The sequence below is a fragment of the Sorex fumeus genome, unplaced genomic scaffold (genome assembly GCF_029834395.1).
Source record: "Sorex fumeus unplaced genomic scaffold, SorFum_2.1 ptg000002l, whole genome shotgun sequence".
In the NCBI taxonomy this organism is placed as follows: Eukaryota; Metazoa; Chordata; class Mammalia; order Eulipotyphla; family Soricidae; genus Sorex; species Sorex fumeus.
In genome coordinates, this window is record NW_026606059.1 from 5,280,901 (window position 1) to 5,293,547 (window position 12,647).

At 48.9% G+C, this 12,647-nt stretch overlaps 1 protein-coding gene across 1 annotated transcript in view; it reads left to right on the top strand.

Annotated features, from left to right (window-relative positions):
- Positions 1–339: 339 nt before the first annotated feature.
- Positions 340–12,647, top strand: part of XKR4 (XK related 4) — a 393,897-nt gene continuing 381,589 nt past the window's right edge. Inside the window, 2 exon segments of the mRNA XM_056109320.1 lie at positions 340–550; positions 552–1,234. Coding sequence (XP_055965295.1) covers positions 416–550; positions 552–1,234 — 818 coding nt within the window. The 5' untranslated portion in view covers positions 340–415.

Genomic DNA, 12,647 nt, shown 5'->3' on the forward strand with positions numbered 1-12,647 from the left:
GGAGAGGGAGGGATGCGCGCGCGCGCGCGCGCTGGGACGCGGGGTGGGGCGTGGAGCGGGGCGGCGGTGCTGGGCGCGGGGCCCCTCCTCCTCCTCCTCCTCGTGGTCCTCCTCCTCCTCCTCCTCCTCCTCCGCAGCCCCCCTCGCCGTCGCGGGGCGGGGGCGCGGCTGGCGGGAAGGGATGAGGTCATCCTCTCCCGCGGAGTGCGCTGCTGCTGCTGGGGGCGCGCGCGGGCACCAGGGGGCGCTCGGCCGGGCGCGGCGGCGGCGGCGGCGGCGGCGGCGGGGCGCGGCGGCGGCAGCAGCATCCTCGCGCGGAGGAGGAGGAAGAGGAGGAGGAGGAGGCGGCGGCGGCGGCGGCGGCGCGCGCCCAGGTGCGGGCTGCGGGCGCGCGGCCGGCCGCTCGGGAGGCATCATGGCCGCGAAGTCGGACGGGCGGCCGAAGCGCAAGAGGAGCGGCGGCAGCGACGTGGCGTTCACGCCGCTGCAGGACTCGGAGCACTCGGGCTCGGCGCCGGGCTTGGCGGCCGTGGGCGCGGGGCCGTCGGGGCCGGGGGGGCGCGGGCGGGCCGGCGGGGGGCGGCGGCGGCTGCTGCTGCGGCGGCGGCGGCGGCGGCGGCGGCTCCTCCTCGCCGGGCGCCGCGGGAGCAGGCGGCGCGGGGGGCATCGGCATCGGCGCGGGGGGCATCGGCGCGGGGGGCGTCGGCGCGGGCGCGGGCTCGGCGCTGTGCCCGCGCCGGGGCCGCGAGCGGCGGCGCTACTCGCCGTGGGACGGCCTGTGGGTGCTGGCGGCCGTGGCCGTGTACCTGGCCGACGTGGGCACGGACGTGTGGCTGGCGGCCGACTACTACGCGCGCGGGCAGCGCTGGTGGTTCGGGCTCACGCTCTTCTTCGCGCTGCTGGGCTCGCTGGCCGTGCAGGCGTTCAGCTTCCGCTGGTTCGCGCACGACTTCAGCACCGAGGACAGCGCCGCCGCCGCCTCGGCCGGCGCGGGGGACTGCAAGGCGCCCGGCGGCGACGGCGACTCGCGGCCCGGCACGCCGCAGCGGCCCGCGCCCGGCGGCCCCAAGGCCGGCCTGGCCACCCCGGCCGGCGGCGGCGCAGGAGGAGGAGGAGGAGGAGGAGGAGGCGTCGGCGGGACCCCCCGGCGGCGGCGCCGCTCGGCGTCCTGCGCCTTCTGCATCTGGCTCCTGCAGTCGCTCATCCACGTCCTGCAGCTCGGGCAGATCTGGAGGTAACTACGCTCATCATCATCATCATCATCGTCACCCCACCGCCCCCGGGTGGGGCGGGGGGCGCGGGGTCCGCTAGGTTGCGATGCAAAACGAAACACACACACACACAAACAAAAAATGATGTGTGTGGGTTTCCATGTGTGTTTGGGTGATTTTTCTTTTTTTTTGCATTGGACATCCCCGGCGCAGGCTGGAGGAGGATGCAAGTGAGAGACGCGAGACACGGCCAGGCTGGCCCGAGCTGGTCCCTGTGAACCGTTCCCGAGCTGGTGCGCCTCTCTCTCTCTCTCTCTTCCTCCTCTCCAGCGGCACGTTCCGCTGGGTCCCTGGTGCCGCTTCTAGAGGCCTTTTTTTTTTTGATCCCTGTGTTGGATTTGAGGTGGATGTGGCAGTTTGCCTGGCTTCTTTTGCCCCCCCCCCCCACCACCACCGAGCCAGAAAGTGCTAGTTCTAGAAGGGAGTGAGCTCCTGAGAAAGTCCTTGTTCTGGAAGGGAGGGAGCTCCTGAGAAAGTCCTTGTTCTGGAAGGGAGGGAGCTCCTGAGAAAGTCCTTGTTCTGGAAGGGAGGGAGCTCCTGAGAAAGTCCTTGTTCTGGAAGGGCGCTCCTGACTTGCTGAGAAGCGCCCACTTTCAGTAACCGCTGCTAGCTCAGGGCTGTCCTCCCAGTGAACTTCTCTCAGGACGTGGTTTTTCTCCCGAAGAAAAGAATATCCACCTCCCCCAGTGAGCAAGTCCACTACCTGGGACTCAGACTCACCCTTAGGCTGCGCTGTCTGGTTTTTCGGTGGTGGTTGCAATACTGCCAAGCCTGGTGTCTCCCTTTGGAAGAGGGGATCTGGTAAACTTCGATCCCACCCGGCATCTTTGGCTGCTCTGCTGACTGGCGTCTCATCTACCCAGTGGTTCCTTTCGCACAGATGTTGGTTCCACTCGCAAGGTGCCATCCAGGGCTGCACTGGGTAGGTGAGAACCCTGACGCGAGCAGCTGCAGGCTGAATTTGGGAATAGGATGGATCGAGATCATGGTCCTCAGAGTTCTCGGTGCTTTTCTCTGAAGCAACAGTTTGCATCTGCAGAAGTTCTTTCGTGATGTGCTTAGGTGACATACGTCTTAAGGCTTTTCTGATTTTCAAACGACCAGCTCTGTAGTGTTAGTAAAATGAGGCCATTTCCTGCAAGTCCACTCACTGCGACTATATTCTGCTGTGCCTGTGTTCTTTTAAACTCACTGGGAGTTATTTTTGTGATAAGAGATTCTAAGTCAGGCTGCAGAGACAGGACATCTGGTGAGGCACTTGCGTTGCACACAGCTGACGGAGACTTGATCCCTGACACCTCATATGGCCTTTCACGCTCACCGGGAGTGATCTCTGAGCACAGAGCCGGGAGTAAGCTCTCAGCACCGCCGGGCATGGTCCCCAAACAAAACAAAACAAGCAAAAATCTTCTAAGCTCTTAGTTCTACCAAAGTAGATAAGACCCAAATTGGAATGGAACTAAATACTAAATTCTTGGAGCCCTGCTCACCACTGGGTGTGGTTCAACACCCCCAACAACAACAACAAAAAGAACTTCCTCCTACGTTTGTGATCATAATGTTTTCATCTGGCAAGGTGCTTTCCCAGGACCTGTGCTTTGAGTTTCACCGTGAGCCTCTCCGGGTGGTGGCAAACCTGACAGAGCCTCAGAGCAGAGGAATCATCAGCAGAGAGAGTTTCTCTGCATCCCTGCTGGTCCCTACCAGGGAGGGCTGAGCTCACCTGCTCAGTCAGTGGGGGATGCTGGAGTTTTCACCTTCACCCACATTTCCGAGCTTGTTTTTACAAAATGAAACTAAGTTTTGCAAAATGATCAAGAATGATGGTGAAGCAATTTAACTTTGATTTGGTAAATGATAGAACTTAGGAGAGGAGAAAGTCGCAGAAGATGAAAGAAAGGGATCTCACATTCCTGCACCCCAAAAGGGAACAAGGGCAGCCCTCAGACTGGAAAGCACCATAAAGGAGAAGAGGGAAGTTGCACCCCAGACTCAAGGACTCTGGCCAGTCCCGGGAAGGCGAAGTTGCTGCTTGCTTTTGTTGAGCTGATTTTAGGAGCTTGCCCCCAAACCTGGGGCTCTCTGTGCTGGTTAGACTTCTTGGCCAGGGCCTTCCTTGCCAGGGAGAAAGGACTTTGTCCTTCCACATCTTTCTCAGGCTCCTGCTGGAATGGTCCTTTTTATTTATTTATTTATTTATTAACTCTTAATGGGAGTTTTAGAAGGTCTGTTCTATTGCCTCAGAAAAGATTAAATCAAATGCAGGATCTCTTGGTGAGACTTTGACAGCCTTGGAATGGTCCTTTTCAGAAGGGGCGTCCAGTCTCCTCTCTGTAGTCTAGCGTCATTCAGTCATTATCAGACCTCCACGTCTGTAGCAGCGTTTCCTAATGGGGTCTGACCTGTGCCCTACGGGGCTGTCCAAAGGCTGTGACAGCAACTCTTACCAGATCACATCTTGATTGGATGACGTGTGGAAACTACTCGTTGCCTAAGGGTTTCACTCCTTGACTTCCTACTTTCCCTTGCCATGGAGAGTGACTTTGAGTTTTGAAGCAGAATGTTCCCCTGGTGACCACAGCCAGTCGGATTGGCACCTTGGATCGCCATCCAGCAGGAAACGGTTGCAGAGGGTCTGGGCAGCAGGCTGGTCTCTATATATTCACTATAAAAGTCCCCCGTCTGCATTACCAACGCGTGAACCATCATTTAAGTTGAGAGGGACATTCGGACAGATAGTAGTTACATCCAAATTCAGTGAGCACAAGAATCGCAGAGCTGCGCTATCTCACTCAGCCCATCAGCCAGGCTCCTTCAAAGGAGGACAGTTTCCTAGTCTGTTTTTGCCCGAGTTGCCTTCTCTATCTAGGAAACCCCAAACTGCTTCATTCTTTTCTTTCCTGGGCACATTTTGGATGCCCATTTATGTTCTAAGATCTAAATCATTTTTGCCCAGAGGACTATCCTAGACCTTGGGGTTGGGTTTTTTTTTTTTTGGTAGGGGGACACTCTCCCATACCCTCGTAGATAATTTCCAGGAAAGTTGCGAGATTCTCAATTAGATCGATACTGAAGAGCTCCGTAACGTGGATTCGGGACTTTTGAAATGTTAGTTAATATGATAGTTGTGCCTCATGAGGGTGACTGTCATCAGGACATAGAGCTTGCTGCTCTTCTTCGAGTTTGATGAAAAACTCCAAGCGTTGATGGAATTGCAGTCACTGTGTATCAGCTGGGATGCAGCTCGTCAGCAATTTTAATCCGATAATGTGGTCAGTGGAGCTTAACGATCCACTGTTAGCTGTAGAAAATTTGGATGCCAAATTTGGAAATCACTTTCGAGATGTTTTGTAAATTATGCAAGCACTTCTTCATTCTCTTGACTGAAAACTAGACATATTTCTTGAAGATTGCTGCTTTATGAAAAATTTGATGGGGGATTTTGTGAGCTGAAGAAATCGTTATTTTTTAATGCTTAGTTGTTTTAGTCAGACCTCCTAAACCAAATATTTTCCTAATTGAAACATGTTGCTTGATGATATCATGATATGTGCTACAGAAAGTGTGAAATAGTTAAGAAGAAAAAAACGGGGCTGGAACACATTAGTGAGACTCAGCTGGACACTGAGGAGAGTTGTGCAGGGCTAGAGGGCTGGAGGAAGAAGGGGAAGCCACAGACTGTCAGACAGATGCGTTAGTCAAACCCTACCCTGGAGCACCTTGGGTCACACGTGGTCCATGATGTTAAACCTGTCTACATTGCTTTGTTTTCCTTAGAGTTTAAAGTTTATTCTGCCAACACATCTTAGAGTAATTTTGGAAGTATTTTTAGATGTTTGTCTCCATTTTCAGAGTCACCTGGTTATCATTTAAGTCAGAATTATCTAGAGTCTTTCAAATTTATTTGGCTGATTGCCCATTTTTAGTAAAAGAGCAGTTCATACCATACCCACCCATGACATACACTATGTTGAAGCAACATGCAGAAACACACCCTCTCCCAGGGGCCCAGGAGGACAGGATAGCCCGCTTTGGGACAACTTCACCTGACAGAACTTAATGCACTCTGAGGAAGATACTGGAGGGAGGAACTGAAGAGATCTCAAGGGACTGAGCGCAGGCTTTGCATCTGAGGGGGGGGATCAGGTTTGATTCCCAGCACTGCAAGTTCCCCTAGCACTGCCTGGAGTGACCTCTGAGCACAGAAGCCAGGAGCCCTTGCAAAGATATTTGAAAGATGATAGAATATTAGTGGCAGCACCCAGACTCAGCCCCATTTTCTCTTTATAAAGTACATTTTAAAAATAAAGCAACTTTAGCCTGATGCAGAAAATTGAAAAGGGGCCAGAACATTCATAGAATTTAACACTCTGAGGCTTTCTAAATTGGTTCGACTTCTCTGAGTGTAGCATCTCCGAATGGAACTTTGGGGGAATTCATCTCCGATTATTATCTCAGATAAGCCATTATATGAAGCCATTATGTTCCTTACTTTAGGAATATCCTTGTGCTACTTCTAGATTTTTATTTTCTTTCTTTTTTCTTTTTCTTTCTTTTTATTTTTCTTTGGATGGGGGGTGCCTGGGTCGGTTGGGGTGGTGGATTAGTGGGCCACACCCAGCCATACTTGGGACTCAGGGTTTCCTTCTGGGTCTGTGCTCAAAGATAATTTCTGGGGGGGGGCTCTGGGGACCATATGTGATGCCAAGGGTTGAATCTGGGTTGGCTGTGAACAAGCCTGGTATCTTTCTTTTTTTTTTTTTTTTTGCTTTTTGGGTCACACCCGGCGATGCTCAGGGGTTACTCCTGGCTCATGCACTCAGGAATTACTCCTGGCAGTGCTCGGGGGACCATATGGGATGCTGGGAATCGAACCAGGGTCGGCCATGTTGGCTGCGTGCCAGGCAAACGCCCTACCCGCTGTGCTATTGCTCCAGCCCCAACCCTGGTATCTTACCTGCTGTACTATTGCTTCGGCTCCTGGCTTATCTTCTCAATGCACTGTACACAGATGTTGCAGAAACATTAAGGAACCAAACGTTTCAAAGCTCAGAGACCATTATTCATATGTTAGCATGCTACTTTCTAAGCTCCATAAATGGATTTTAGCCAGGCTGTGAACTGTTCATTATATTTCCATGAAATTCAACTTCTGTTAGGTAAAGCCAAATTCTAAAAGTTTTTCTGCAGATAGAATTATTTAAAGTAACAGCAAGGCATTTGCTTGTTGAGGAATTGCTATTTGTAATAGTTTGGACAAGATATGAATTTTTTTCATTACAAATGCAACTGCTGGAAGCAGTGATACTTGTACTGTCACTGTACCACTGTCCTCCCATTGTTCATTGATTTGCTGGAGGGCCCAGTAACGTCTCCATTGTGACAGTTGTTACTGTGTTTGGCATATCGAATACGTCAGGGGTGTTAATTAAGTTTACTAATTAGAAATTAATGCCAGCTTTTAAAGTTGCAATAGTTGGTGCTAGAGAAAAAAATATTTGAAATTAGAAATTGAACTTTGGCTTTAAAAAAAGTAAGCATGACTTTAAAGTGCCTGCAAATGAATGAGAAGAGGACTTCTTTCTCATTCACTCACATGATTTCAGAAGTTACAACGAGTGCATTTAACCAGTGGATTTCACGGATAGCCAAGGAAAGCAGCTTTTAGTCTTCATACCTATGATCAGTCATAGCTAGATACAGATTTTTCCTTAGAACTTCATTTCATTTCATTTCATCATCCTGTTAATCGTCGATTGCCTCGAGCAGGCCCCAGTAACGTCTCTTTCATCCTAGCCCTGAGATTATATTCAGGGCTCTTTAGGAGAATGAGATCCATCATTGTTACTGGTATTTGGCATATTTGGTAGGCCACGGGGAGTTTGCCAGACTCTGCCCTGTGGGCAGGCTACATTCGACAGCCTGCAAGTTTGTCCAAAGTAGGAATGAGATAATAAGATGTCATAAAAGGATGTCCTGATAAGATGTCGCGCGGTTCCGGGAGCTGGATTTTATAGTCTCTGAGTCTTGGCCGTTGATGGGATTACACGGCGCCAGGGGGCCAGGTGGTGGGTGTGACTCCCACCTACTGGAATTTCGAGGATCTGGGTGGAGGATGCTCGACTCCAATCCGAGTAGGCTTGGAGGTCTCGGCCCCGGAACCCGCGTGGCTTTGTCCCTCTGCCAGTACCTTCATGTGTGCGGAGAGGGGTCTCAGCATGGTGGTGGCTGGTCCTGGAGGTCTTCGGCTGCCGGAGCCCCGGTCGGGGCGGGGAGGAAAGCTCAACCCGCTCCCCTCCAAGGGACTCCGGGAAGGAACACCCAGGCGCGGGGGCAGAGACTGCACTTTTCTCGTCCGGGATCTGGATTTTATAGTCTCTGAGTCTTGGCCGCTGATGGGATTACACGGCGCCAGGGGGCCAGGTGGTGGGTGTGACCCCCGCCTACTGGAATTTGGAGGATCTGGGTGGAGGATGCTCGACTCCAAATCGAGTAGGCTTGGAGGTCTCGGCCCCGGAACCCGCGTGGCTTTGTCCCTCTGCCAGTACCTTCAGGTGTGCGGAGAGTGGTCTCAGCATGGTGGTGGCTGGTCCTGGAGGTCTCCGGCTGCCGTAGCCCTGGCCGGGGCGGGGAGGAAAGCTCAACCCGCTCCCCTCCAAGGGACTCCGGGAAGGAACACCGAAGCGCGGGGGCAGAGACTGCACTGCTCTCGTCCGGGACCAGCCACCACCATGCTGAGACCACTCTCCGCACACCTGAAGGTACTGGCAGAGGGACAAAGCCACGCGGGTTCCGGGGCCGAGACCTCCAAGCCTACTCGAATTGGAGTCGAGCATCTTCCACCCAGATCCTCCAAATTCCAGTAGGCGGGGGTCACACCCACCACCTGGCCCCCTGGCGCCGTGTAATCCCATCAGCGGCCAAGACTCAGAGACTATAAAATCCAGATCCCGGACGAGAGCAGTGCAGTCTCTGCCCCCGCGCTTCGGTGTTCCTTCCCGGAGTCCCTTGGAGGGGAGCGGGTTGAGCTTTCCTCCCCGCCCCGGCCAGGGCTACGGCAGCCGGAGACCTCCAGGACCAGCCACCACCATGCTGAGACCACTCTCCGCACACCTGAAGGTACTGGCAGAGGGACAAAGCCACGCGGGTTCCGGGGCCGAGACCTCCAAGCCTACTCGAATTGGAGTCGAGCATCTTCCACCCAGATCCTCCAAATTCCAGTAGGCGGGGGTCACACCCACCACCTGGCCCCCTGGCGCCGTGTAATCCCATCAGCGGCCAAGACTCAGAGACTATAAAATCCAGATCCCGGACGAGAGCAGTGCAGTCTCTGCCCCCGCGCTTCGGTGTTCCTTAGAACTTATGACGTATTTTAAAAAAATGCATCTGATTTTTTCCCCTTCCAATGTAAATACAGAGTTAGATTTCTTTTTCTTTTTAGCCCAAAATCTCCTCATGAATAAAGTTAGTGGATGGTCAGGTTGGGAATAGTTTGACTTTTATTTCGGAATATTTGGCTTGAGGGCCATGTAGGAAAGCTTGGTGTAAGAGCAGTTGGCCATATGCTTCTCTGCTTGGTATTCCACTTGGTATTAGCCCGTGTCCAAAGAAGTTGGAAAAAGACAGGCAGAAGCACTTAAACAGACCCCCTTATGCACAGCAAGACACTTACTAACTGAATGCAGAAAGACACCTAGTTAGGAAGCACCGCAGCCCAGGGGCACAGGAACTGGAGATTTTTGCCTGCAGTGCTGAGCTTACCTGAGAGTGGGGGGAACTGGGAGAGACCCCTGGGACATTGATGGAGGGAGAGAAGAAGGCTGTCTGCTCTCTGGCATGGCCTTGGAGTGATGATGCATAAAAGTATAATTGACAGTATTGTAAATCCTGATTCTTCAACAAAAATTCTAAAAAAATTTACAAGTCTTAGAAAGCAAAAAAGAGTTATCAATAATTTTTTAAAGGATACTTATTAAATATTCTTGTTAAAATGTGGTGCATTAAATGTTTTGAGAATCACAAATGTTCTGTGCTCTTCTTTTTATTTTCCTTTTTCTTTTTGGATCACACCTGGTAATGCACAGGGGTTACCTCCTGGCTCTGCACCTAGGAATTACTCCATATGCTCAGAGAACCATATGGGATGCTGGGAACCGAACTCGGGTCGGCTGCATGCAAGGCAAATGCCCTACCCACTGAACTATCGCTCTAGCCCCTCTGTGCTCTTCTTAAACCGTTGTAAGACACATGTTTGACTTCTGCCTCATCCCAGTTGTCTAACAACCTAAGTGGAATTCAATAATATCTCTGTATGTTGAAATATGACTTGCAGAAATTAAGTAACGGGCACAATTTACCCAACTATAATGTGAGACACACAGTCATCAGGCCTAGATAAGCTTACAGTCTAAGCTTTCAGGCTGTTACCTATGTCCAGTTGGCCACTTGAATGATAAAGAGAACAATTTATAAACATGCGAATTAACCTGCAGTAAGCTTGGTAAAGTGGGAGAGGGAGCTTCAGTTTAAACACCTTAGGAAATCTTTCCAACAAAGCCCGAGAAATGAAATATCAAGGAAGGGATTGTCTAAATCCAGTGTGTCCAGATTATAACGTTGGGACAGGCTGAGGTGGTCACCTTCAATCCTTTCTTAGGCAACATGACTTTGTGGTGGCATTATTGATTTTCTAACATTGTGTGTATGGACATGCAAAAAAAGTACCTTGCAAATGATAAAGAAGTTCTAGATGTAAGGAATGCGTAGAAGAATAGCAAGCATATAGATTACACCTTCAACTGTTGAAAAAAGTATCTTATTGATCTAAATTCTGTATAAGTTTGGTGAGATGAGAACCATTTCCAATGTTTATTGAATGTTTATTTTTCTATATGTTTCTGTTTCTTCTGCTCCTAATTCGTAAGTTTATACTGAGCTCCTATTCTAAGCATATAAATGCATTTGTAAGTTTACACTGAGCACCTATTCTAAGCATATACTGTGCTAGTTACTAATTATTCTAAGATAATGTACACACACATATGTACATATATATGCTGTTGAGGAGAGCAGGAGGGCAAAGAACAATTTTAGTATAGGAATGCAATTACTGTGATAGAGACATGAAGTTCAAACTGTCGGAATGATGCAAATAAGACGCAGGCCGGGATTCCCTGAACAAAGTTTGAAAATGAGGAGATCATCTGAATGCAGGCAGGCATTGGGTGTGGAGTACTGGGAACTATGTCTGAAGACAGGAAAGAAAGAGCAATGCATTTATGGCAAGTGCCTTGAAGAGAAAGGGAGGAAGAAGCAGTTATAAATGAGGATGGGAATGATTGTACTAGGCAATGAAAAGACTCAGAATTTATTTCGAAGGTATTAAGGAGCCACTGAAGGGATTATAAGGGAGAAGGGGTTACTAACAAGTGTTAACGCATTGAAAGTTCAAGTTTTATTTTGTTTTTATTTTTTTATTTTTGCTTTTTGGGTCACACTCAGCGATGCACAGGGCTTACTCCTGGCTCTGCACTCAGGAATTACTCCTGGCTGCTGCTCAGGGGACCAAATCGAACTATGGTCGGCCGTGTGCAAGGCAAATGCCCTACCCGCTGTGCTCTCGCTCCAGCCCCGAAAGTTCAAGTTTTAGAGGATTTGAAATCACTCCCTCTGCCCAGAGGAATTTCCACCAAGCCCATTCATGAAAATTCATTGATTCCTACGAAGATTGAGTTGGATGTAGTTGAGTGCCTGTAACTAAGTTCAACGTGGGCAAGTAGGGAGAGTTGTTTTGCAGAAAAACAGATTGGTTGGAATTTTCTCTTATATTTATTAGGTAAGCTTTGGGCAAAGGTTGATCTGTACATTTCTGGAAGAAACTTTCCACAAGGATCTTCACCTTATTGGCCTTTGAGTTTCCTGGGCCGTAGTAACTTGTTCTTTTTGTTACTATAACATTTTACAATGTTCAAGAACATCCTTTCATACTCCCCCCCCCCCCAGTTTGATTTTCAGAATAATTTTTCAGTAACACTTTCATTTGAATCTGTGGGAATTGAGGCAGAGTTTTAACTGTTTCCCTCCTTAGGTAGCATAATTCTGTGAAAACTCTGAGCTAAAATTCAGTATTGATGTGTGTGTGAGGGGGTACATGAAAGTTGATTTTTGAGATCAAGGGTAAGTAGCTATAAGTGAAGCATGAGGGTTCTTTGGTATGTGCGAGAAGGTTCTAATATGGAGAAGGAATGGATGTTTGTATAGGCTCTGTGAGACACAGGAATGGAACTTGGAGGAAGAGTTTTTGAATGGACTCAAGGAAGAATTGTTTAAGAAGTCTAAGGGAACCAAAGAGAAACTCAGATCCCTTGGAAACAATGAGTTTCTCATCACAGGAATCTCATTGGGAAAACTGTTGTCAGATTGTGAGGACAATAACTATCATATGTAGTACTGGTTGAATTTGATCATCTTCTAGCCCTGAGAGTATATGACAGTTTCCATCGTGACATTTTTCTTAAAACGCAGTGGACTAACCTTTGCTTTTTCGTGGGCATGAAAGAAATAGGAGTTTTCATGAAATACTGTAGTTGTGTCACATGGAAATAAATTCACCGTTTATGGACCCAGTTTCTTCCCCGGAGTATCACAAATCTACGTAGCTTTCTTGAGTGCTAAGCTCGGTATCTAAATCTCCAAGTTAGCAGATATAAATCCACATACCGTCAGAAGTTCTCTGTGCACTTATTTGTATTTCTGTAGGAGCTGAAATAATTTATGCAAGAATCTATGTGACATATGTGTGTTTACATACATACATATACCTATTGCAATGACTATATTGCAATAAAAAGTTATTTTACAGTAACTATTACAAAAGTTGTGATTTTATTTAAATTATATGCTACTTGTAGATCCAGAAGGGTGAAAAAATTTATATTTCTTATGTGCCAAAGAAATTGCAATCTTCACAGAATAGTTGTGAGTAGTAGACAAGTATATATTCTCATTTAAAATTCTGTCCACAAATCAGAAGTTTTGAAGGTCTTGGCTCAAAAAAATTCCTTAAAATTTGAAAATTCAGATACACATACAACCTTCTATTCAATATGTCCTGCACTCAGAAGTTTGAATGTGATAGCCAACGCATGAATTTAAGGAGCACCAAATCATGAACAGACAGATTTCTTTATGTGGATTCACAGGCTAACTTGATCATTTCTTCGACTTACTTTAGAAATTGGAACGGCACACGAGGAAGGCCTACGGAGGGAGATTAGATATTAGAATTAGATGGATTGTTCTTACGCATCATCTAATATAAGGTGCAGCTGTAACAAGGTGTTTGCCAGGTGTTACAAAAAAGTTGCGATGTGCTAA